The 27,335-nt window shown below is 38.9% G+C and overlaps 1 protein-coding gene across 4 annotated transcripts in view; it reads right to left on the reverse strand.

Moving 5' to 3' along the window:
- Nucleotides 1–27,335, reverse strand: part of dhrs11 (dehydrogenase/reductase (SDR family) member 11) — a 65,704-nt gene that overhangs the window by 30,428 nt on the left and 7,941 nt on the right. For all 4 annotated transcript variants that reach the window (XM_012961036.3, NM_001011258.1, XM_012961041.3 and 1 more), the window contains exon 2: nucleotides 8,171–8,380. In XM_012961036.3, the coding sequence (XP_012816490.1) occupies nucleotides 8,171–8,380 (210 nt within the window). The remainder of the gene's footprint in view (nucleotides 1–8,170; nucleotides 8,381–27,335) is intronic.

Genomic DNA, 27,335 nt, shown 5'->3' on the forward strand with positions numbered 1-27,335 from the left:
TCCTATTGTTTCTATTATCCTATCTATAATCCTATTGTTTCTCCTTATCTGCCGTTTCAACCCTGAACGGTTGGTGGCTGATTGAACGATCTTTCGTGCGACCATCGCAAATCGGGCAGATATCGATCGGGCAGGTTAAAAGATTTAGTCGGATCGGGGACCGCATCGGCTCATTGATGCGGTCCCCGAACCGATTTCCCCATTGCCGCCATTATTATTCGATCATTTGGCCCCAGGGCCAACAATACTTAATAATTATGTAATAATTAAGCCAAGCTCAGGAGAGGAGGTTAGGATAAATAAATAGCAGAGAGCTAGAGCTGAGTTTCTATGGAAACCAGCAATGCCATCTCTTCATTGGCTGCTTGAATGGAGGGTGTGTTTAGTAACCCGATTTGTGAAAAACTGAGCATGCCCAGGAGCCAAAAGCCAAAGCAAATTCCTTAGGGAGGGGGCCCGAGTGGGTTACAGGAGGAGAAGGAAAAAGTAATTAAGGGGATGTTGCAGCCTTACTATTGAACAACTATAGTGGCAGGTATTGAAAGATTTCAAAGAGGCTGTTCACTGACTGAATTTTTCTGTGTAGGGTTTATAAGTCCTTTAAACTTCCTCAAGCTATCTCCACATGGTGTCATATTGCGCTGTCTCGTCATTGACTGTACTGAAATTGATCATTTATTGCTGCAATGCCTCATTGGATCTGTGAGAATATTAACCAAGTAGATTGCCTTGGACAATAAACCTGTTGTTTGTTTGATGCAAAGAACCCTCTGGCATCCTTTATTCTTATTTTAACACAACAGCATTTGTGAGTTGTTGTTTCACTACCTCTCCCCACATAATGAAGGCCCATCCTGTGGAAAAGTCTAGTGTAACCGTCGCTCTACTTCATCTAGCTGCACAAGGCCTTTTCTACCCAAAGTATTTATACTACCAAATAAACTCCCACATGAAATCACTTAAGAGTTTAGCATGTACTGTAGTGCATGTACAAAATCGCTGTAGTCCTGGGACACAGTCACAGTCACATTGGCTGCCCCCTTTAAAGTTATGCCACTGTCTAAAACATACGTTTTATGAAAATAGTAAAAAATGAAAAGCAGTTGTAGAGATGTTTTGGTGGACATTGGTAAACATCATGCTATGTTAAAGTATCTAACCTTATGTGACAAACAAATTGGACTTTTCGCATGTCAAATTAGCATTATTTTCAGCCTGCATTTATCCACAAGCCAAGAATCAGCCACTGATTAGCAATAGAGAAATTGCAGCCAGTCAAATTAATGCATCCAGGGCCGCATTCATAATGCGCCCCTGAGCCCCCATCTCCTGGCTCATTGCCGCCCCCTCCCATTTGGGACTGCTCAGGTGCACGCATGCGCAGAAATTTGTAGTCGGGTCCAGAGCACTGGGGATCAGTGCGTGGGGCATTAGGCTGATGCCACACCAGGCGTAGGGCTGATTTTTTCGGCAAGCGGAAAAACGCTTGCCGAAAATTCAGCCCTACGCCTGCTACTTGTGCCTGCACCCGAATGAATGAGATACGCTCGGGTGCAGGCACATGTAGCCGATATACGCATGAAAACCAGAGACTTTGCATTCTCTCGCGTTTTCATGCGTATATCGGCTACATGTGCCTGCACCCGAGCGTATCCCATTCATTCGGGTGCAGGCACAAGTAGCAGGCGTAGGGCTGAATTTTTCGGCAAGCGTTTTTCCGCTTGCCGAAAAAATCAGCCCTACGCCTGGTGTGGCATCAGCCTTAAAAACTATTAGGTCTCCCCCCCCACCCCAGTGCTTTGGGCCCAAATTAAAAGCAGAAGCTGGGCTGCATGCCACCCCTAAAGCACGGCCACCCAAGGCCCAGGCCTTTGTGGCCTTGCCACAAATCCGGCCTGAATGCATCACAGAGCACAAGGAGAGAAAAAAAAAAAACAGACAAAAGGTTAAACCTTGAAAGCTACAATTACTGCAGACAGTAGGTAGCTTGGTAGTGAGCCAATTCTCTGGTGGCTTTATTTCATAGAGCCTGCAAATTCATGGAATACCTACTGGTACGCAGTCTTCATGAAAAATAAATTGATGAAAAAAGTATAGTACCCTTTCCTAATTTGCAAATAAAACAGAAAAGTGTTATAAAAAAAAAAAAAAAATAATAGCATCCTAAAGGTGATCAGATGGGCAGTAAGATGAGAATACTAAAAACCCAATCGCTATTCTTATCATATTCAATACCTCCACTGTAATTATTATACAGTTGACACGTTACATAACATTGTTCATCAGTCTCTGCCCTAGTGGATATTACGCTGAGGATGACCTCTGGTAACCGGAATATGTGCAAACTGAGGTGCCAAATATCATGAATGCCAACTAGGGTACAAAAAAAAAAAAAAAAAAACGCTAGCCAACTTTAGCTTAGCCGATAGTCTATGTGTGCATTCACACAGCATGTGGCCCATTCCCTTAAGCTATTAACAACCAATAGTATAGGAACTTCAGTTCAGAACCAGCCTTAGGTCCAATCATCACTCCCACCTTATATACAATTAAGATATACAAAGTTGAAAAATCTAGCACCTCCAACTAATACCTTGCAAAAACATAGCAATCTCAAATCATTCTGCTTACTGCAGGTGATATCTCAAATCCTGGTCCCTGCCATATACCTATCTGCTATCGCCCACACAAAGCTTCACTTCTGGCAAAACCCTCACAAACTACTAACCTGTCTAACCTTATTCAAATTCTCTTCTTATCTCCCATTCTCTTCTTAATACCTGTTCTGCTACTAACAAATCAAAGGAGAATGCAAGCCAAAATTTAAAAAGCATACTGCCCAATAGTCCTTCTATTGTTTAGTAAAAACACCACACTTTTGGCTCACCTAATCGAATATTTACTCAGTCGCACTTACTTCACATTTTCTAGAACAGGCAGCCATCTCTAAAAATATATTCTCCCTTCCTTTCCCCTCCTTGCTTCATACTGCACATGTGTTTCATTCCCTCCCCCCCCTCCCCTCTGGCAGATCCGCTTCTGATTGGCTGGTGGGTATGTGTAGCTCAGAACAGGAGACAGGATCAAGTTACACACATGCTCAGAGAATAGGAAGGCTGCCGCTGGCAGCCTACAGGAAGGGAAGAGAGATTTCAGTGATGTCACTGTAGTCTTCACACTGCTGTAGGCTGCCAGCACCATATCTCAGAGAAGCAAGCAGGGATCAGGGAATTTAGATATGCAGTAAGTACTTAAAAAGAATGCCTTTAGATTTACTTTTAATTTATATTAACCTTTCATTGTCCTTTAAATCCATGATCTGTCCCGCTCCAAGTCTCTTCACCTGTTTGCCCTAACCGAGACCTGGCTTTCTCAGAATGATAATACGATTGAGGCAGCTCTCTCTGGTGGTCTTTCCTTCTCTCATACTGCCTGCATTACTGGCCGTGGGGGAGGGGCTGGCATTCTGCTCTCCCCTCATTGCCATTTTAAATTAATCTCTATGCCTCCTACTTTCAGGTTTCCTTCTTTTGAGGTACATACGGTTCAGCTGTTCCACCTTCTCCCTGTGCGGGTGGCAGTTGTTTACAGAATCTACAAAATCCTTGGCTATATTCCTCCATGACTCTGAATCCCGACTCTCTTTTATTCTATGTTGTGACACCCCTGCAATTATTTTGGGTGATTTCAATTGCCATATTGATGACCCTTCTCAGTTCTGACCATCTTGATTTCTCCATCTAACCTTCTCCTTTGATCTCCAGCAGTGGACTAATACAGCTCCCCATAAGGATGGTCATTTCATAGATCTGGTCTTTTCCAAAAAATCTAGATCTATCTGTATGTAACAGAGCCTTTTCCTCTTTCAGATCATCATCTTACATCTTTTTCTCACACATGGGGGGCGCAATCTGAATGGGGAGTGGCCGACAGGGTTGCCTAGGGCGCCCGGTCGGCTTGGCCCACCCCTGATGTCACTTATATGCAGATGACATCCAAATGTGTTTAGACACTCCTGCACTAACCTCTGATGTTCAAACTCAAATTGCTAACTGCCTTGGCTATCTCCTCCTGGATGAACCAATGCCACCTCAAACTTAACCCAGGTACAACAGAGCTCATGGTCTTCCCGCCCAAACCTAGCCCTTCTCCTCCTTTCACCATTACTATTGACAGCATGACCATTAACCCTCTTAATTCAGAATGCTGCCTTGGGGTTATCTTTGACCAGTCCCTCTCCTTCTCTAACCATATTAATAATACTGCCAAAACCTGCTACTTTTTCCTCCGCAATACTGCCAAAATAAGCCCCTTTCTTTCACAAGTTACTACTTAAACACTAATTAATGGCCTTATTCTTTCCTGCTTAGATTACTGCTATCTCCTACTAACTGGCCTCCCAGACGTCCACCTCTCTCCCCTGAAATCAATCTTAAACTCTGCTGCTAGGATCCTCCTGCTCTCTCCTAACAGGGAATTTGTTCAGCCCCAAGTAATCCCTCTATCATGGCTGCCTGTTAAGCAAAGGATAGCATACAAAATCCTTATGCTACTATTCAAAGCCCTTCACTCCTGTTTCACTACATTTCTTCACTGGTCTCTCTTTACATTCCTAGTTGTCTCCTCTGCATCTCTCAGAGCCTCCGTCTTTTTACACCATCCACATCTCCCTCCCATCTTAAACCTTACTTCCTTGCTACTCCTTACCTCTGAAACTCTATCCCTGAATTCCTCCATAGGGAACACTCACTTTCTTTAAGAAAAAGATGCTACTTTCTGGAGCACTAAAACTTTAAAATTATTTTGTCTAGTCTTGTACTTAAGGCAAATGCCCATACTACTTTCATGTATCCCTAGTGCTTGCTACAATAGCTCCCTCTTGCTCCGCTTCTGGAAGACATTGGCGCACCTAACATTGCCTCAACAGACGGGTCTGACAGACCCGCTACTCGGTTGCCTGGCAACGGCGATTCGTTTGCCCGCAGCGTGCCTTACAGCACGCACTATGGGGGACTGGGCAAGAGGCAGACATACTTCACCCTGGACACTGAGGACTGTTTTGGCAGGCGCATCCGCTTACTGGTCGCTCTGATGATATTGGAGGTTGGTATGAGCTAATACCACTCGTGGGCTTTGTTACTTCACCCAGCCAGTTTCCTACCTCTCTTTCCCCCTTGTCTGTATACACGCCCTAACTAAGCTCTATGGGGATTAACTTATGATTTATTATTATTTTTTTCTTGGTTCCAGCACTTTTTCTTTCTATCTATGTCTGTGTATGGTTGCCTAGCAACAATATTGGCGCCCTTTTTGGGTTCAAAAATGTGTGTGCTTCACTGTGGTGTTTGAGTCCCTGATGAAAGTTCCAGTGGGAACTGAAACGTCGGACCAATAAACCTTTCGTTTATTTTTCTAAAAACTTTTGACTCCAGAGTTTAAATTCCTGATGAGTGCCGTCACCTCCTATATAATATATATATATATATATATATATATATATATATATATCAAAATAAAACAGCCAGCACCAAGGGTCTTTGTGTTTCAAAAAATCTCTCGTGTATTAAAATTGCATGTACAACCGACGTTTCGGTCCCTTTTGGGGACTGTAAGAATAGGAGTCAATGGGTTAATAACATGGGAAACTTTGGGACCATGGACATAGGAAACTGTGCATAGTCATGTATTGTTTTTAAATTTTACTAATTTAGCAAAATTGCACTTTATATGGTTTACATAATGTTCACATAATATACAATGTTGCACGAGTATTTATAGATGTGGGGGCAATTTTATACACATGTATGCTGTTTAATATCGTTGCAGTTTTAACTAGATTGGGTTATAGAATATGTGCAACAGATTTATTATGAAGTATGAATGCACTTTTATAAAATATATAATTAGTATATGGTATTAATGGTCACTATGGGGTTAATATGCATATGATGTCACTGGCCCTCCCTGGATTCATGGGAGGAGGCTATTTAAACTGAGTTGCTGTATGTATTTGCACCTTGAAAAAGGTCCCAAAAGGGACCGAAACGTCGGTTGTACATGCAATTTTAATACACGAGAGATTTTTTGAAACACAAAGACCCTTGGTGCTGGCTGTTTTATTTTGATATTTATATGATATCCCGTGCACAGGGGCAACTGCAGAGCAGCAGATTTTGGAGTGTGGTGCTGTCGTGTGGACTGTTATATATATATATATATATATATAATAAATAATGGGTGAGTGCAGAGGACAGTTGTCTATAAGTATTTTGTGGTCACAGCTGCATTGCACCCCTACCTAAAAGGTTTCAAATTTGGTGGTAAGCACATTTTCCCATTTTTTGCTATAGTTATATCTCACCTACTTGATATAGTTAAAAGGGAAAATACTATCTTTAACAAGTCCAAAGACGAACTGCTAAGATAAGGGTAATAGAAGATCTTAATTAGGCTTATTCCCCACAGAGCATTATTCGCCCACAATAGATCTCGTCTTTTGCGGGCGACAAACCGCTCCAAAGTGCCTTTCCACCTGCAAGAATAGGCATGTTTTAACATGCATGTGTTTCTCTGTGTAATTCAATAACTTACAATGACCCCTTGGCTATAATATATTCAACACAGTTGGAGTGACTTTACCTCTAATAAGCAGTTCTGACAGCTGTCCAATCTAATAAATCTGATTTCCAAGTCAAACCATTCCTGCCTCTCTAGTGCTAGAAATAACGTGGAGAGTGAAAGGTCAGTGACTCTCAGTTTCAAAGACAAGGCAGAATCAAAATCAAATGTATGTTAATACAACAATAAAGGACAAGGAAAGTATTTTTAATCAGTAAAGTCAGATTTGCTATTAACTACATTAAGATTGTCCCAGCAGTTCTGCATCATTAAACTGTAATAACCAGTGGTGTACCAAAAGAGGAAGCAGACCACACAGACACATGAGGAAGGGTGTGCTTTCTTTAAACAAAAAACATGTCACCTGCAATTTTTCAGATGTTTCAGGTCACCGCATAGTTATACCACTGGTAAAAAAAAATAATATTCCCCTCTCCAATTCTGCCCTGAATGACATTAGTGCCATTCTTTTCTTCAGTTTCCTCTCCACCACCCTGGGCATGTACTTTATGCAATGTGCACTGCTTTACACCTGGTTCATGCATATCCTTAATTTATGGTACAGTAGATGGGGTGACTTGTCTGTGCAGAATAATCTGATGGCGGCACTTGTTCCTGCCCCCAACTAGGGTTGCCACCTGTCCAGTTTTTTACCCGGACAGCCGGGTTTTCGGATTTTTGCCGGGTCAAAACCTCCTGGATTTACTGACATTGAAGCGCGATCAACCAGTCTGCGATTGCCGCATCATAGCCCCCTCCCGACCCACAACATCACGGCCCTGCCTGTTTTGTTTTGCAAAATGAAAAAGTTATATAGTGTTTCAGGAGACCAGCAAATATATATGGGTAACACTTGTTACCCTTCAAAGAGGTGACTGTTAGCTGTATCATATCACCAGTTTAAATGCTGCCTAGTCTTTTGTCTTTTCTTTTTCTGAAAAGGTCTATTACACTTTGAGAAGAGCCAGAAATTTTGTTATCGTAAGATGTTCTTTGAGTTATGCTAAGAAAATTTGCAGTGGACTTAAAAATGTACTACAGGTATAGGACCGGTTATCCAGAATGCTCAGGACCAAGGGTATTCTGTATAAGGGGTCTTTCTGTAATTTGGATCTCCATACCTTAAGTCTACTAAAAAAATCAATAGACCATTAATTAAACCAATAGGATTGTTTTGCACCCAATAAGGATTATTTATATCTTAGTTGGGATCAATTACATGCTACTGTTTTACTATTACAGAGACAAAGGAAATCAGTTATAAAATTCTGAATTATTTGATTAAAATGGAGTCTATGGGAGACAGGCTTTCCGTAATTCAGAGCTTTCTGGATAATGGGTTTCTGGATAAGGGATCCCATACCTGTACATACAAATAAGGAGGTAGTCTATATGCTGATTGTTTGCTACAGGTGGTTTGACATATACGAAACTTTGCAGCTTTAATGACACAAGAGTTACGGATTCTACAGGCAGCTACAAGCAAACTTCAACAGTAAATAAGACTGGTCAATGATTTATAAAATCTCTTCTGAATGATCACGGTACTTACATCAATCATTGTTCTCCATCCCTCTGTTTTGCCACTCAGCAAAGGCTCCGGTCGGGCCAAGCCTGCATTGTTGATACATACATCGACCCCCTGATGCAAAGTCTTTATTGCTGAAAACATGGACAGAATCTCCTCTTCATTGGACAGGTCACATTTATAAGGAAATAAGGTGCCTGGGTAGCCAGCACTCTGACATTCAGCAGCCAGTTTCTACCAAGAGAGAAAGTAGGTGATCATTAGTTCTGCAGTTAAAGAAGCTGCCAAACTAAGTTTTATGGGCACTTATACTGAAAGTTAATAGGTTTTATAAACTTGCTATAGTGAAAAAAATAAATAAATCCAAAGGAAATAAAAATGTATGTAAAATGTTATATTTTATATAAATTTATATATGTAACTAGAGGTTTTTGCTAGATAAGAGGTCCAAATACCAGCAATTGGACCTACTAAGCTGCACTTAGTCCTCTATCAAAAGAAACATGAGATTTCTTGCCTCCGTTTTACCTGTGCCAGAGTCTGTGCAGTGCTATCCTCTCCCCTGCTCCCCCCTCCCATAAGAATGCTAAGAACTCCCTCCTCCCTCAGGAATGTGTGATCTGAGCTATACAGCAGGAAGCTGACTCATAGTCTTACAAACTGAGCATGTACAGTGGCATTATGGGAATTTTGTTCAGCCTTTTTTTTCCTATGAGGCTTCTGATCATCTTAACAGGCGAAATATGGGGAAACCTAAGGGCACTATTGAGAGAACTGAAGGTATGCCTGTCCTTCTCTTTCCACATCATTTGAAATCCTGGCAGGGGAAGAGAGACTAGAGACTAAAATATTGATGTTATAAATTGTAGCAATTTACAGGCTACAGGCAACATGCAGAAACTACATAATCAACAACGCATTGCACCGTGATGTTCCTTTCCTTATTGACATCATGTGTGCAGGGAATTTTGGGATTTGGAGGATGCAGGTTGAAGGAAGGCTGAGGACAGTTAACTGCTGTTACATTTTCTGTGTTTGGATGGAGTTTCCCTTAAAATATGTACAAAATATTTTCTATCTTTTCAAAAATGAAACACTGTATACAACAATGAACAATATTTTGGTCATACTACTGGTGCACCGATATGTAAAATATGCAGCAATTTATTTTAGGCAAATACATCTTGAAATTTAGCAGCTTTGTGAGTTTGAGTGACCATTCTTCCTTAAAGAAGAAGGAAAGGCTAAGTCACTTGGGGGTGCCAAAATGTTAGGCACCCCCAAGTGACTTAGATCGCTTACCTTCTACCCCGGGCTGGTGCCCCTGTATGGAGAAAACAGCACCAGCCCGGGGTAGCAGCGATCGCTTCCTCCTTCCTCTCTCGCTGCGCGCGCATGTGCAGTAGAGTGAAAAGCCAAACTTTAACAGAGAAGTCGGCTTTTTCACTCTACTGCGCATGTGCCGGACTCGGAGTCTAGGGGAAAGGAAGGCGGAAGGAGGAAGCGAATCGCCCCAGGTGCCCCGGGCTGGTGCGGTTTTCTCCCAATGGGGCACCAGCCCGGGGTACGAGGTAAGCGATTCAAGTCACTTGGGGGTGCTTAACATTTTAGCACCCCCAAGTGACTTAGCCTTTCCTTCCCCTTTAAGAAATTATGGAACAGGAGCTAGATGATGTCTTATGGGAAGCAGAAAAGGGCTAGTATGGGTAAAGGGGGGACATAGAAAGAGTGAGGTTGCGATGTAGAGGGGGGAGATCAGGCAGTGATTGGGTAAGTAGAGAAGATAGAGGGGGAGCATGCAGAGGTGAATGGGGCAGGCCTGGGGAGGAAAAGCTACATTGCAAGTAAATTTGTAAAGCCAGTTAAGCCAGTAAGATACTGTCCAGGTGCCAGTCCTAAATGCACACGGAGCTAAATGTAATTATGTCTTTCATTTACTATAACTGCTTTGATTATATCCAGAAAAATATTACAAATTTCACTACAAACCTATTGTTATGTACAGTTCCATATACACAACCTCTAGTCTAGACAAATGCAGTACTTATAATATTAGTATCATATTATAAACCACATTATCAATCACATCAGTATTTCATCACACTAACATGCTTTAAAGTCATATCACAATCACTGTCTGATTGGCTCTTGCATTCTAACAATATTTACTTAAAATTAAGATATTATTTTTGCACTGTGAATGGAAATAGACCTGTAATGGAAAGCCACATCTGGGAAAAAAGTAAATTTTTTCAACAAAATTGCTTATAAATCCTACATAGCAAAATCACTGCTAACACAATTAGGGTAGAGTGTAGCAGCTGATCAATAAGAATCTTGTTCCCTGAAAATCTTTTCCTCTATACACATGCCCATCTATATGTGTATTTATTTCTTCATGAGAGCTAAACCTAAGAGTACTGTAAAGTTGGCTATACACCAGAATCACTCATTTGGCAAGGTTGCCAAACGAATGGCTCGGGGACAAATTTGGCCACCAACACACAGGGTCAAAATTGGGCCAATAATTTATTCACAACAATATTGCTATAATGCAATATTGCTATAATGCAATACTGTTCTGAATAAATTATTACTGAAAATTACCACTTTTGTTGGTGTCTGTCTGGAGGAGGTAAGTTTACTACTACCTCCTCTGAATTACCCATTGGGTTTTTAAGTGTTTTTAGCTAATTTTATCTTTTTGGCGCCTCTGTTTTGTCTTATTATTACACATTAGAACTGCTTTTAGATAACCTATTGTTTCTCCTACTCCATGGAACTAGAGAAGCTGCTATCTTGCTACATTCCCATTATTTTGCTGATCATCTGCTGAAAGGGGACAAGGAGGTGGGTGATGTCACTGGAACTTGCAGTGCAGCAGTAAAGAGTGAACTAAGTTTATCAGAGAAGTCACATGGTTGTTTCCCGAAGTCGACATCAAATTTAGAAAATAAATATGTTTGCTTTCTTATGACAGAAACCTTTTAAGATAACTGCAGACTGTGGATGTTAAGTCGTAGTAATATATTCAGATAGGTAGTTGGTTGCAGAATTCTGTGCTTAAGCAGACCAAGCCACTGGAGGCAAGCTTTCATATTTAAAGTGATAATTTCCACCCAGTATGTTAAACAATGCACCACGGCAGGAACTAGGGGTAGGCAAAAGAGGCACCTGCCTTGGGAGTAACTGTGGGCAGGGGGGGGGGGTGCTATACAGATACCTCTTCTGCGTACCCCTAGTCCGGGATTTCTTACCCCCGGCTGTATCTTGTCACCATGCTCCCTCTCCCTACAATACCAGTGCGCACACATGTGGGGGAAGAGGGGGTAGAGTTACAGTGAGATAAAAAAAATATACCATGGTAGATTCAGTAGGAAAAGTTTTAGAAAAAGGAAGAGAAGGAAGTATAATGAGTAGAAATAATATAGGAAGGGGAGGAGTAGTGGAGTTTTTATATATAATACACATCCTAATGCTGTATTTATATGATGATTAGGGAGGCCCATATCATCCCTTTAAATCATAGAAATATACAGATTCCCATCTGGATCAGATGTTGGTAAACTTTGGTATTGTCCCTCTCAACCTTGCCATCATATTTTCCATCTCCCTCATGTTTGCTATTCTGGAAATCACCTCTGTTTTTGAGAGTGGTAAAGGGTTTTTCCCTTTATGAGTCGAGATGATATAAAATAGTTTACGTGCCTCTGTTCCTTAGTCGTAAAATGGTCCAATGGTTTTCCAACTAGAGTAGAGGAGAATGTATAATTTAACTTCCTGAAAGACAATGTTTTGTATTAGTTCCTCAATGATTTTCCCAAAGAAAATCACAATATGTGTAATGTTTCTATTTCTCCACAGTTTCTCCTGCATTTCTCCTGCATTTGTAAGGTGTTTGAGTATATTTTGTGTAATTTTTCTGGGGTATAGTACCAAAAATGTAATGTTTTATAGATGCTTTTTGTTGCTTGACACATGATGCATTTCACCTGGCATTGTCCCATACTTTCTCCCATTTCCCCAACAGTATCAACATTGCAGTTATCCTTTATCTATATTTATGTTTTGGAAAGGGATCTATATGTAAATCACTCAGCACACCATAAAGAATAGAGATTAGAGCTTTCTGTGGGAGGCCTCGCCTGCAGAGATTTTCCAAAGAGGTGAGAGGGGATTGTTGTTCTTGTCTTGATATAAAAGGTTAGGTAAATAATCCAAGTTTCAATAGATCCCTAAATTGCAAGAACAGATGAAAACTTATCAATAGGCACTGGCCTTCGAGTTTACAGTCTTGTGCTAACTAATAAGCACAGATAGGGTGGTCGGTAGCAGAAATATGGCCAAGAGATGTTTTTCAAGCACATATGAATAGAATTCCGTACTGAATAAATAAAGCTGTACAAAAATACATTATCAGAAGTAAAAAAAGAAACATATGCATGCATTGTGGTGGGCCCGGCCCAAAGCCATTAGCACAGCTTTAACCTTAAAGAGATACTAACACCAGAAATTAAACCTTTTTTTACATCTATCATAAACATTGTCTTTGCATGACCTTCATTTTTGCCATAAAAGTATTTACCCAATGCTTTTATATTACCTGTCTGATCCCCCATGTTCTCCTATAAGGGGGCTGCCATATTTGTCCAGCAGGAGGCTGTTAGCATTAGAAGCTGTAACTGACAGGCTGAGAAGGAACAGTCAGGTTGGCAAAACAGTCAGGTTTAGGAACTTCAAGTAATAATTATTTACAAAAGCAAATCTCTCAGCGAAAATCAATCAACATGACTTATAGGCAACTTTTTATGTACATTCATATTTTGAGAAGTAATTTAGTGTCAGTATCACTTTAAGTACCAGATAATGTTTTTGTTTAAGCAATTACAACTAATAGTATAGCACACACCTTAACTGGGTGGCAATGAAACACATAAAGCTCCTACTAAATATCAAGATATATTATATGTATTGTTGGGTGGATAAACTAAGAAAAAAAAATCATATTGCACTGATAAATATTACACTAGTCACTAATTATCTTTCAAGTTCAAATTTTTCCCTTAAACACTAAAAACACTGTAGTGGTACTTATCAGTGTTGAATGCCATGGGGCCACCAGAATACCTAAACCCTTAGGCCCAATATCTAAACTATATTTACTCCTATCCTCACTCAACTTTATTCTCCTAGTCTATTTTGTTTACCAAACATTTATCGAATACTCCCTGTTGTTCAAATACAGAAATACAATACAGATATTGTTAATGACTGTGGGCCAAATGGTTGGAAGTGACTGGTGAGCCAGTCCCAACACTGCTTATTACAACATCCTGTATTGTATTAGCCTAAAAGTTTCATACCAGTTATGGTATAATGGAAAGGCACAGTGAGTAGCTCAGGACCTGAACTTGTTAAAAGGGAAATACAGTGGTGCATAGTTTGGGATGATCGTTGCAGACCCACAGCTTCTCACAAGAGGAATCAGCAGACTTTGCAGTCTAGCAGCCTGATCTTTTGGGTTTCCTGATTATTAACCCGTTTAATTAAATTTTGCTTTTGAATCAGGATTCAGATGTTTTTTTTTGCCTTCCTCTGGACCAACTGAAAGTTAGGCAGGTTATATATAGGCATTATGGTTGAATGTGATGGACGTACGTCTTTTTTTCAACCTAACTTACTATGTTACTATGTAGGAATGCATCTTACTTTATTTACCGCTGTAGGAGGCAATTTCACTATATTTCACTATATTCAGTGGGATCCCTAAACAGTACAGGGACCTATTCTTGAGTCCAACCTATAGATTAAAAATCACTGTATCTGAGGGTAGTGCTCCAAGAACAACTTAAAGGGGGCTATTAAATAATTTGTGATTTCCTATTCATGATAAAAACAGAAAAATGTTACTTAGGGCTCTGGCACACGGGGAAGATTAGTCGCCCACGATAAAACTCCCTGTTCGCGGGCGACTAATCTCCCCGAGTTGCCTACCCCTGCCATCCCACCGGCGAACATGTAAGTCGCCGGCGGGATGGCAGACGCGGCGGGGCGATTTCCGGAAGTCGCCGAAAAAGACTCGCGTCTGCCATCCCGCCGGCGACTTACATGTTCGCCGGTGGGATGGCAGGGCAAGGCAACTCGGGGAGATTAGTCGCCCGCGAACAGGGAGTTAATCGCGGGCGACTAATCTTCCCCGTGTGCCAGAGCCCTTATGCTAAACAAATCTATCACAGGAAGCCGGCAGCGTGATTTTGTGAAGATTGAGATCTGTAAGTCTCATGCATGCGCCAGAAAGGGAGACCTAATGTATGCACTCAAGCACAGGCTTTGTGAGATTATAGACAGTGAGGAGGGTGGGGGGAATATTAAGAGTGGAAGAAAAATGCAGATGTGAATTATTTTACCAGTAGCATAGAGGTGGGGAAGGCAATTTACAAGGAGATTTAAAGCAAAGATCTTGAAATAATAAAATAAGCTTACATTTAATTTAAAAAAAAAAAAACCACGAGAAACTGCTAGGATCACTTTCTGATCCCCCGAATCAACAGCCTACAGTGTAATTGGGTGGCTGTATTATGATGGATAGTCTTACTTCTTCTAGTTTGACTAAAATCACACTTTTATATATTGCTAACATTGCAGGTCAACAATTTTAATGCCATGTTTATACCTGTAGAAAATGGAATTCTCTTCTCTAAAGTCACAAGAAACACATATGGAAATGTAACCAGGCTCCAGTGCTGTATAGTCAAGACAAAGCTTGACAGGAGCTCTAAACTGTAAACAGGAGAGAAATCAGGATATATTTGGGGATATTTAAAACCAGTGTAAAAAGAAAAAACCCCACAAACTACAATGTAAAATAAAAAAATAAATAAAAAGTGGTGTACTTATTTTTCACAATGGTAGAGTGTTGAATAAAAACTAGCAAAAAAGGTTTCGAAATCCAAGAAGCCAAAATGTTTGTTATAAACTTGAATAGTCTTTACAGAGTATTTGTCCCATTGATTTCAGTGGACTTTACGGAGTATTTTTAATACTGGAAATCTGCCTTGGTGATCTGGTAGACACTACAGCTTGAATTTTAAGTGTCATATCTATTAACCTGTGTAAAACAAAATTTGCTGGAAAAAAAGTGTAAAAAGCTGTGTAAAATAAATGGCGAATGTATCACGGTGTGCTTTATTTTAAGCTGTCCAAGCACAAGATTTGACATAGTTATTTCCAGTGGAAGTCACACTAAGAAAAAATGTGTACATTTTTTTATGCTGTAAAGCCTTGTGATGTGTGGCAAATTTTGTTGCTGGTTTTTTGTTTGTTTTTATATTACATAATAAATCTGCCCCACCTAGCCAAGTGTCCACATGGTAAGCACATATAAACCACTTCATCTAGCAAATGTTATTAACAAACACATTCTGGATGCCTAGGGAATCTAAACATTGTCTAAAGGTATTACTCTTTACCATAAAAAATAAAAATAAAAATGAATTTGCATTCACCTATAAATAAATTACTTTATATGGTATTTACGCTGACATTTCTTAATAAACAAACAGAAATGCTGAAAGAAGAAATGCACAATTATACACTCCCAGAAGTGAATGGGTTACAGTTCACTTTCTAGTCCTGTGCATCAACTGCAAATAGCACCAACTGTCTGGCTTTTCTTTTTTCTTTAATTCCCTAGAGGCTAGAGGGTCTCGTTTCCATAACAACAAGAAGGACCCCATGGAGACAGTATTGGTACTCAATATGCATACATTTGAGCTTTCCTAGCATCTCCCATTGTGTCACTAAGAGACAAAAACCATTAAGCAAAAGGCCCCCACAACCCTTTTTTAAAAATTAACCTCATGGCCCCCAGTGCCACAGCAAATGAATGTATGCACACAAAATTGGATACTGAAAGGAAGCCAATTTCTTAACTAATCCACTGGATGCCCAAGAAGAAAATTATACTTAATCACCTGATATGGAAATATTAAATGCAACTGGCAGGTTAGATTGTGTCCATATTCAGCCTCTAGCCACCCCACATGTAAACTATGACTTCTACCTAAAATTTTCACACCCTCCTCTAATTCTCAGATCAGTATGTTTAAAATATGTAGTTTAGTAGCTGCTACTCACAGCCAGTTAGACTGTATAATTGCTTCCAGTAAGACAGTTAACTATAATTACTGATTTTAGGACCATCCAATAAAATTGTCCTCTTATTGCTGCATTAATGGGGTGCAAACAATGATAAAGTTTTCTTCCTCCACACACAAAAAAAAAAAGTTCTCCATCCAAAAATGTTTTTTTTTTTTGTGCAAAAAAAATGTAATACTACACAACTTTTAGCATCTATTAATTACAATCTTTCAGCAGTTTAAGGGCTTTGTAAATCTAATACATGTACATTGGAAAATCACTTACAGAATTATTAAAAAGGAAAAAAAAAAAAAAAACACTTAAGGTGGCCATACACAATTATTTGGCAATCTTTCCCCTGATATGCCCACTTAAGGTGGGTGGAGTCATCCTAATATGGCCTAAGGGCCAAACAATCGCATTACAATGAAGGGGATAGGAAGCTTTGAAACAAGGACCGAATCAATGAGCTGATGTGGTCCTTGATCCAACAAGAAAATCAAGCCTGCCCAATCGACACTTGGTCAATTTTCAGCCAGATATTGGTCAGCAAGGCCCGATGGAGGGCCCTATACATGAGCAGATAAGATAAAATCTGACCATTTATGGGCAACTTTACAATGGGAAAGATACACTGACCCTCTAAAAGAAAGCAATACCTATCTGTAAGTGCAATTCTCTTTATGTTTTCAACAGCCTGATTAATCTACTTTTGATAAATGGAAGAAACGGTTATACTATATGCTATATTAAGATAAAAGTAGGTGATCATCCACAATTTCTATTTATAGACCACTGTCAAAATTCAGGCTGAATCTTTGCCTGGTTTTCAGTTCAATGACCATTGTAACATAGATCCATAAAACACAGGGGCAACTTTTTTTTTTTTTTTTTAAAAGTCCTGTCCTAGTCAGTGATATATTATATACACATTCTAGGGTCAGTGCTTGCACAGTAGCATTCCGCTACCTCCTGCTTTTGCACTGCTTATGCACATTGTCTAAAATAAAAAAACTAGGTTTTTAAATAGTATTCAACAAATAATTTCTTTTTTATCACTGTATTTTACCAATAGTAGCTCAATAAGCATTGTAGCTGACTTTGTAACTTACATTTTGATACATTATTTGTTACATTGTTCAGTAGTAGCTTTTGCTCTAAGTATGCTCACTAAGCTCTGTTCAAGTGTTGCTGAGAAATGTATCAACTAATGTTTTAAATATTAACAGTTTCAAAGATGGCAACCTAGCTTACCATGAGAGAAAAATAAAATATACTAATTCTCTTTTAAAAATGTAAAAGTTTTAGAAAACTAGTAAGCAGTTTTTAAAAATTCATAATCTGTGGTAAAAATGTAAAAACTTTATCTTATGAAGTTCCCCTTCTTAAGCATGGAGCTGCTTGGCTTTTAGCCACAAAAGCAGAAAGACAGCTCACAAGCTCTCAGCTCACCTAGAAAGAAACAAGAACCTTGGGCAAAAATGTATTAAACAACAGTAGTGTTAAACTATAACTTTATAATTTAAGGGATCCTTAAAAGGACAAGGAAAGGGTTGATTACAGGGGTGCCAATTTGTTAAGCACCCTCCAGTAAATATAAACTCTAGTCTCAAACCTTGGGTTGGCAGAAAAATTCACCAGCCCTGGGCCCTATTCTATTGCGTTTAACACAACAATCTTCTGTCTTGTCCCAGGGATATCTTGCTGCTGGCTCAGGGCCGTGCCCACGTGGAATAGAATAAAATCTGAACTTTAACTTAACTGTGAATGCACATAGCTCACAGCAGCCACAAAGAAGAGCATGGTGCTCAATAGAATAGTACCCCAGAATGGTTTGTTTTTTTAGCAAACTAGAGCTGTATATCTAGAGAGCCCAAACAATTCCCAACCTGCCAATAAAATATAAACTGAATACAAGCCTGTTCCTACATTCAAGTTCAAAGCAAAAGTCTAATTAGACTAAACCATGATCTTCTTATCACTAAATGCTGACCCCTTTACAATTTCTGACCTTGAATGGCATTCATATAGTAATAAATTGTACCTTTGAACAACAGCTTAGTATTTTAACTTATTGCATCATCTAGCTTGGACTATTTACTAAAATTCACAATATATTTATAAGTGCACTTACACTTTTGTACAAGACAAATGTATAAAATATATTCCAACTATTCTTCAAATCAGGACTGTGAAGTTGGAGGCCCAACTCAGTTGTATGGCCTACGTGAACATATTTGTGCAACATAACAATTTAACCTGTTGAAATGTGCGGGCTGGCAAACAACTGGCCTACTGAATGTAAAGAGTGGCATCTGTATAAACAAACCCTCCTTAGTCTGCAGGAGAAAACTTGATTTCTTGTCTTATCTTCTATCACTCCCAACTAAAATTAACCCTTTCCGATCTGTTTTATTTTATTGTCTTCTCTTTTATAGATTTTCAGATTATATAGATCTTAGCCTAGAACTCCCAGTACCTGTACTTCTTTCACTTTCTCCTTTTCCTTAGTGCTACCTCTTTCCTTGTCTCCATCTCCCCCCTTGCCACCTGTGCTTTCTACTCCACCTTCCTTACCTTCACCTTAGGTTGGCATATTGGGAGAAAGATCCACAAGTTTAGCAACCTAACCAAAGAACAGATCTGAATGTGTTTGGCCACACTGGAGCATAGTTTCACAGAACAGTATCAGTGTTTTATGTCTTACAGGTAAGACACTAGAGGTTAAATTTATCATGCTGTGTAAAGCATTACCGGTGATGTTTTACTTCACTTTTTACACAGCATGATAAATATAACCCTAAAGTCTGAAACTGAATTGCTGTGGGGAAAAAAGACCCCCTTTAAAACTAGAGCTCTAAAACAATTGCATATTATAGCTTGCCTATAACAGTAGGTGCAAAATGCAAAAATACAATACGCGGAACCCTAATTCTCAAGCTGGAATGTTTAGTCACTCTCTTGATAGGTATTAGTATTATTATTATTAACATTTATTTATTAAGCGCCAACATATTTCACAGTGCAGTACAATATGTGGGTTTCATACATTGGACAACAGCAAGTACACTGTAAGTTGTTGTAATACATGCCCAATGTTGAAAATTACAGCAACTTTGACCAAAACACTATTGAAATGACTGACTTTAATAAATCCTAATTGTTTGCTATGGGGAAATTGAGAAATTTAATTAGGGAAACATAACATTTTGTCAAATCTATCAAGATATGTACAGGTATGGGATCCCTTATCCGTAGACTCCATTATAAGCAAATAATTCTAATTTTTAATTTCCTTTTTCTGTGTAATTATAAAACAGAACCTTGTACTTGATACCAGCTAAGATATAATTGATCCTTATTGGAGGCAAAGAATCCTATTGGATTTATTTAATATTTCAATGATTTTTTAGCAGATTTGAGTTATGGAGATCCAAATTACGGAAAGATCCCTTATCCGGAGAAGCCCAAGTCCCGAGCATTCTGGATAACAGCATACCTCCCAACTGTCCCGATTTTCGCAAGATAGTCCCTCTTTTGACAGTTCAACCCGCAGTCCCGGATTCTTACTGAAAAGTCCCTCATTTAATTAAAAGAGTAGCTTTTGGCAGAGAACCCAGAAATGTAAAAAAAAAGCCCCACCTGCACCTAGATACAGTTATAACTAATAAGCTAAAGAGGTCTCTTAGGGGAACCGAGACTTGCACCTTAAAGGGCAATTTCAGCAAAACTGTAATAACACATAAAACAGGACCCCAAAATCCACAGAGATGTGTTCAAACTTTAAATAACCTTAGTCAAATGGGAGTGGTATTTTGGGGTATGGTTGCAAAAATGGGCGTGATCAAAAAAATTCACTGTGCTCAGCATTTATTTTTGTCCCTCTTTCCGTTTTCAAAATGTTGGGAGGTATGGAACAGGTCCCATACATCTATTGGGCTAGTCTGAAAGTTCCATTAGGCGAGGACTGCACTATGCAGTCCTATTCTGATTGGCCTGTGTAGATCTTTGAATAAAACTCCTCCTTCCCCTAAGCTAAAACCTTTGTTAGGCGAGCAGAGAAGGAATGGACTGCCTGTGACATTGCAAAGCCCCGCCCACTCTATGCATATTCACTGCACTTTAAGTAGCTGTTGCTGCATCACTGAAGTCTATCAGGGCCAACTGCTCACAGCAACATACTGAAGAGTCTAAACCTGGAAGCTGGCATAAGGTCTGGGTAGCACAATTTTTAAGCAGTTATGGACATATTTGAACCCAAAGATATTTAAATAAAAGCACTAACTTCTATTTTAAAATATTTTACATGGTTTATGGATTGTAAAAATGTATGGTATATGTCCCCTTTAAAAATACATCAGTTAATAGAGCAGTGTTCCCCAACCAGTGGCTCAGGCGCAACATGTTGCTCCCCAACCCCTTGGATGTTGCTCTCAACTACCTGGTTTGGGGGCACTATTTTTGAATTCCTGATTTGGGGGCAAGTTTTGGTTGAATAAAAACAAGATTTACTACCAAATAAAGCCCCTGTAAGCTGATAGTGTGCATAGAGGCTGCCTAATAGCCAATCTTAGTACTTATTTGGCACCTCCATGGACTTTTATGGTGCTTGTGTTGCTCTCCGAGTCTTTTTACATTTGACTGTGGCTCCCGAGTAAGAAAGGTTGGGGATCCCTGTAATATAGCTTCTCCTGTAGAATCCTTTCATACTTAATTTTGAAGTTTCACGTGAGGCTAGCCATTTCTTCATTTCCCAGGGTGCTACAGCCATGCTTTGATCAACTTGCAGCTCAGCATTAATGTGTGACTGCGGTCCCCTCCCCCCAGCAGCCCATCAACAGAACAATGGGAAGGTAGCAAGATAGCAACTCCCAGTAGATCAAAATAGCACTCAATAGTAAAAAATCCAAGTCCAGCTTGGGACTCCTCCAGTTATGTGGGAGTAGGAAAAACAATGTTATCTGAAAGCAGTTCCAATGTGTAGCTCTGGCTCCTTTTGAAAGCTCAGACTTTCACACAATGCACTGAGATGGCTGCCTACACACCAATATTACAACTTGCAAAAAAAATGTTGTTTCAAGAATAAAATTTATATGGTGAATTAAAAATTTAAAAGTGAATTATTTGATATGAAAACAGTATAATTTAGAAATAAAAAGTACACCATAAAAAGCATGACCTAATCCCTTTAACTGATAAGCAGGCCTTTGTGTGTTGACACCTACTTTACTTTCTCAGGTAACAAAAGCTTCAGTAAAGCTCAGATTAAATACAAATAAATATGAATGATTTGTAATTTGCTTAACTGACTCATACAGTTTTGTTGAATCAGGCAAAACTACAATGTTAGGAATGTTAATATAACATTGCAAATTTGCACACCTGATATGCCCCTTTAGGCACTGGTACACATGACACTAAGGGGTACATTAACTTTAACTATAACCTTTAGCATTGTTTTTTCTTTTTAAAAATTTGAATAAACTCACTTCCACAAACGTTTAACATTTACTTAAAAGTCTAAACTGAATAAAATGCGACTTTTTAAAATTGTTGCACAAAACAAACCGCATCAAAAATCCAAAAACCTCAAAAGTTTCAAAGCAAAGGAAGGTCCTCCAGTGAAGGGACATCTGCCATTGACTTCTACGTGACCTCTGCAAATTTTATCAGGGGACTTGTCGGATTCAGATTTTTAGCCGTTTTGTCGCATAGTAAATCTTGGAAAAGTTGCAACTTTTTTCCTGAGACATTTAGCGTTAGAAATCCAAACCAGAAAATAAAAATTCGATAAGTAATTGACCCCCTTAATCTCTGCACAATAATGTAATGTGCCTGTGCACCAAGTTTCACTATATGGCTCTGTACTTCATGTATACCTGTTTGACTATGATCCATAAAAATTTGCAACTGTAGAACCTTTAAAACCCATCTTATACTTTACCCTTAATCACATTTTTCTCTTCTTTCTGAGCTGACAGGGAGGTATGTCTGAGTGAGCAGGTCACATGGTCATATGATGGCATCACTATTCTTTGCCCTTACTTTCTTACATTTGGGCTCTGCCCCACATCTTGTCACTCAAAAATCATTGGTGGTCTGAGTGGCTAAAGGACAAATGTGAGCTGCATTCTTCTAAATGCAGCAAAGCATTGCTCAGAGTTGTCTTAAGAAAATAATGCGATCCAAGCTGCAGTCAAAAACTTTTTTTTATAGGCAGGTTAGGTGGGCAGACACAGACACAATGCAGTTAGAATAATTATGTGATACGAAATGCGCAATTTCTATTACAAGCAGGATTGACAGTCTCACATTTGTCCTGCAGTCACCCAGACCACTAATGATTATTTATTTACCCGAGCCTGGATTGGATAGTTTTCTAAGTTGATTGTGCCAGAGTTTCTGCCTGCCTAACCTGCCCATAATAAAGAACTTTAGACTGCAGCTCAGATCGCGTGATTTGATAAATAGAGCACCATACAGCTCAGCTGAAGTTAAAGGTTTTCTTCATATTAGGCAAGAGTAAACTGTTGCACGATTTATTTTCAATCTGGAACTGTGACCCTTATCCCTAAGACCCTCTGACCACCAATTATTATTAGCAGCACCATTGTAGGGAGGCTTACCATAGAATAACCAAAGGAAAAATAAATATGCAAATTAAGGCGAAAGTAACCTGCATGCGCAGAATGCCCACACACTACATTACATTTCCTAGCTGTACACTGCTGCAGTGAAGTGTTGAAGGGGGTACATAAACACAGTGCATAAACACAGACCTGTCATTGAGTGGACCAGAATCTTTGGTAATGCATATAAATTTGAAATATGGATTTATTTACATTGTTAACTGAATGGAAGGCTTTTTTGTGAAGGTAAACATCCCCTTTAAATACTGTGTTATATCAAGCTTTCTTTACCCTTTAGGGCAGTGGTACACTAGAATGTAAATCGCTGGTAGGATGGCATACGCGTCGCTACGATGTCCTGAAGTAGCCCATAGTTTCTTCTCAAGACAACTTAAGCGTTTTCTGGCATTCAGTAGCCATGACAAGTAGTTGCTACTAAGTAGCTCTGCGTGTCTTTGCCCTAAGGGCAGTAGCACACAGGGAGATTATTTGCGGGACGACTAATCGCCCTGTGTACCACTGCCCTAAAAGGTAAAGAAAGCTTGATATAACAGTATTTAAAGGGGTTGTTTACCTTCACAAAAAGTCTTCCATTCAGTTAATGTAAATAAATCCAGATTTCAAATGTATATGCATTACCAAAGATTCTGGGCCACTCAATGACAGGTCTGTGTTTATGCACTGTTTATGTACCCCCTTCAACACTTCACTGCAGCAGTGTACAGCTAGGTAATGTAATGTAGTGTGTGGGCATTCTAAGCATCACGGCATTTTGCACATTCAGGTTACTTCCGCCTTAATTTGAACAACGAAGATTTGTCGCGGGGCGACTAATCTCCCTGTGTGCCACTGCTCTTAGGGCAAAAACACACAGAGCTACTTAGTAGCAACTACTTGTCATGGCTACTGAATGCCAGAAAATGCCCTGCCATAGACAATACTTAAACTGCCTCTGCTAAAACACATGTAGAGACAATTATCAGTGAGTTTCAACATTGTCTTTTTTTGTAGCCATGACAAGTACTAGTAGCTCGGTGTGTCTTCACCATTTAAATGAATAAAAAAAATAAAAAACTTATTTATGAATCCAAGTGTTGAAAATTGAGAAAGCTTAGTGCTGGCAGGTAATGTTATTACATGGGAATCTGAGAATTGCTTTTAGCTTAATGCATTATTATAATGGCTGGTATTTTCACTCTCTCCTAACTGACAAAATTCTCTGGATGCAAGTAGGATTTAACCCCTATAGCTGACACAACCATCTTCCATTATATTGTAAAGGTGTGTACTGGTGGTACTGAAGGTATAATAATCATATGATGAATTAATAAAGGAAAAAAAAAAAAAAGTGAAAGGGGCAATGTCTAGCACTGCAAAAAATTTAGAGTGAATCAGTGAATGTACTGCGTGAAAAAGTGAATCAATGCAAAATCGCAAACTCAAATGTTAGCACATTTACTAACCCACGAACGGGCCGAATGCGTCCGATTGCGCTTTTTTCGTAATGATCGGTATTTTGCGATTTTTTCGGAAATTAGCGCGACTTTTTCGTTACCAATACGATTTGCGCGAAAAAACGCAAGTTTTTCGTAGCCATTCCGAAAGTTGCGCAAAATCTGGCGATTTTTTCGTAGAGTTAAAACTTGCGCGAAAAGTCGCGATTTTTTCGTAGAGTTAAAACTTGCGCGAAACGTTGCGCCTTTTAAGTTTTAACGCTACGAAAAAGGCGCGACTTTTCGCGAAAGTTTTAACACTACGAAAAAATCGCCAGATTTTGCGCAACTTTCGGAATGGCTACGAAAAACTCGCGTTTTTTTCGCGCAAATCGTATTGGTAACGAAAAAGTCGCGATAATTTCCGAAAAGTCGTAAACGCGCAAAAAAATCGCAAAAAATACGAAAAAGTCGCAAAATGTTCATTTTACAATCGGAATTTTTCCAATTCGGATTCGAATTCGTGTCTTAGTAAATCAGCCCCTAAGTGCTGATACAATAGAGAAAATTTATCAAAAGGTGCAGAGATAATTTTCCAGAAAGTTACCTAAAAGATTTCTCCACAGTCTTATGTGCATGTATAATTGGCAGCATATATTCCCATGTCATGGGGCTAGAACAGTAGCAATCCTGACCAATATCTGTCTTGTGTTTATGTTGATATTGATCAGGCTTACTGCAAAATATTGTGGGGGTATTGGCCATGGATGAGACCCTCCACCTAAGATTTGCAAAGCTACCCTCCATAAAGTGATTACTGGGCCAACAGCTAAACCACTAAAAAAATCCTTACACAAACCATGACCCGGGCGGCCAAAATGGACAAATATCAACCTGATTTTTGATCTTGCCAAATAATCAAATATTCCAACATATTTATGTAACATACCCTAAATGTAAGCAAATGGATAAATACAAAATGAGCTTTGACCTTGTACTGCACACATACTGCATATTGTTCTGAATAAGATGTTAACAGCATATTGTGTACATATATAGTCTACATAAAAATAATTTAAGTACTGGTTAAAAGCTCCTTTTTCCATTAAAAAAAAAATGTCAGGATAAAATAATGATCTAGAAATTTTCCTTTGTCTGCAGTTTCTTGTCTGGAAGCTGGTCCTTTTCTATTTTTAATCATTCCTAATGGCAGGGCGAATATAAATGGCCTTAATTTATCTCTTTACCTAATTTTGCAGATGATATAGAATATGCAGTGTTCTATTAAATTTATTATTGTTGGAATGGTTGTTAAACTTACTTAAATATATTGGCTTAAATAAATATTACAATCTCTTCAGTTGATTTCAATATGGTAGTTAATTCTGTTAGGATTTATTATGTGCTGAATACATAGAAAGCAGATACATAGACTATTGTCTACAATCTCTTGGTCAGCACAGCTAAATAAAATATAAGAAGGCAAGAAACTGTAATCCAATCAAGTCCTCCCCCTTTTATATTGCCCCAAAGTAGCCACATTTTCATTTATATATTTTACAAAAAGCACCAACATATTCTGCAGGAGTATACAATAAATGTCCCTAACTCTTCCACAGTGATGAAAACTAAAAAAAAAACCCGAAAGATCTGTATTAATGTGCTGATTTTATAGTGCTATAGACTCCAAAATACAGGCAAACTGTGCAGTTTTTCTTAAGAAACAAAATGTGTCCTTTTATCCCATATTTCAGTCCTACCCTTCACAAATTTTGGCAAGAATTTTTCCAGCAACAGCTAAACATCCACATATTCTAGGATGAGGTTTTCCACAGTTGTGGAAGTGGTTTTCACTGTAATTTAAATTACGTGATTTTATGGCTTATGGGCAACAACGGCCTCAAAGTTGGTTCTCAAGTGCGCCTCCAAACAGAGGCTACTATGGGACTAAGAAACAAACAACTGCAGCCCTTATGTAGAAAACCCCTAGGAACGTTATTTACACTAGTGTAAGTCCCATTTAAATGCAGCTCACAAGGACTAATGATTGGACACCTCTAGTTAAGTTGGTCAACCAATTTATAAAATACCAACCTGGCAGTTAAGACTTGGGCTACTTAGGCGGGGGTGCAATGAGGCTGTGACCACAAAATACATATAAACAACCGCAAAAAATCCTCTGCACTCACCCATTATCAATATGTAGAAATAGGACATTAGGACATTTCTGTGCATTCAGCTACTAAGAAATGCCTTCCCTCCCCACCCCAAAAAGAGGGATTGTTTGTCCGTACATTGCAATATACTTCAAGCTGCTATAATTGTTTATACAGGAGCAGTGGCCAGCTCCATGTTGTAGCCCCCACTATTCCCAGCTACAGTCAGGTGATCCCAATGGAGCCAATAAAAGGGCAACCATATGGGAGTTTTAACCTTATAAGCAAGCATGTTGCAGGTAAAACTAGTCCCTTTGCTCAGTACTAATCTTAAATTACTTATATAGGTCAGTCAGTGTAGGACTGGCCAGAAGGGATGACTTTGACGTAGTTGGCCAGCTTGAAGTATATTGCAATGTACGGACAAACAATCCCTCTTTTTGGGGTGGGAAGGCATTTCTTAGTAGCTGAATGCACAGAAATGTCCTAATATATATATACAGTATATATATATATATATATATATATATATATATATACACAATATATATATATATATATATATATATATATATATATATATATATATATATATATATATATATATTTTACTGTATGTTGCTAAAATTTTTCTACATACAAATTTGGCTACTATTTTTTTCTTGACTGGTTTTGAAATCAGCAATGTGAAATCTTTTACATTAAAATCAAAGCTCATGCACCCTTTTCAACATTAGCCAGACATTTCTTTCTGTTTAAAGGAGAAGGAAAATTAATAGCTAATTAAGCTTTATTAGAAAGGTCTATGTAAATACAGCCATAAGCACTCACA

Source organism: Xenopus tropicalis, chromosome 2, assembly GCF_000004195.4.
Source record: "Xenopus tropicalis strain Nigerian chromosome 2, UCB_Xtro_10.0, whole genome shotgun sequence".
Taxonomy (NCBI): Eukaryota; Metazoa; Chordata; class Amphibia; order Anura; family Pipidae; genus Xenopus; species Xenopus tropicalis.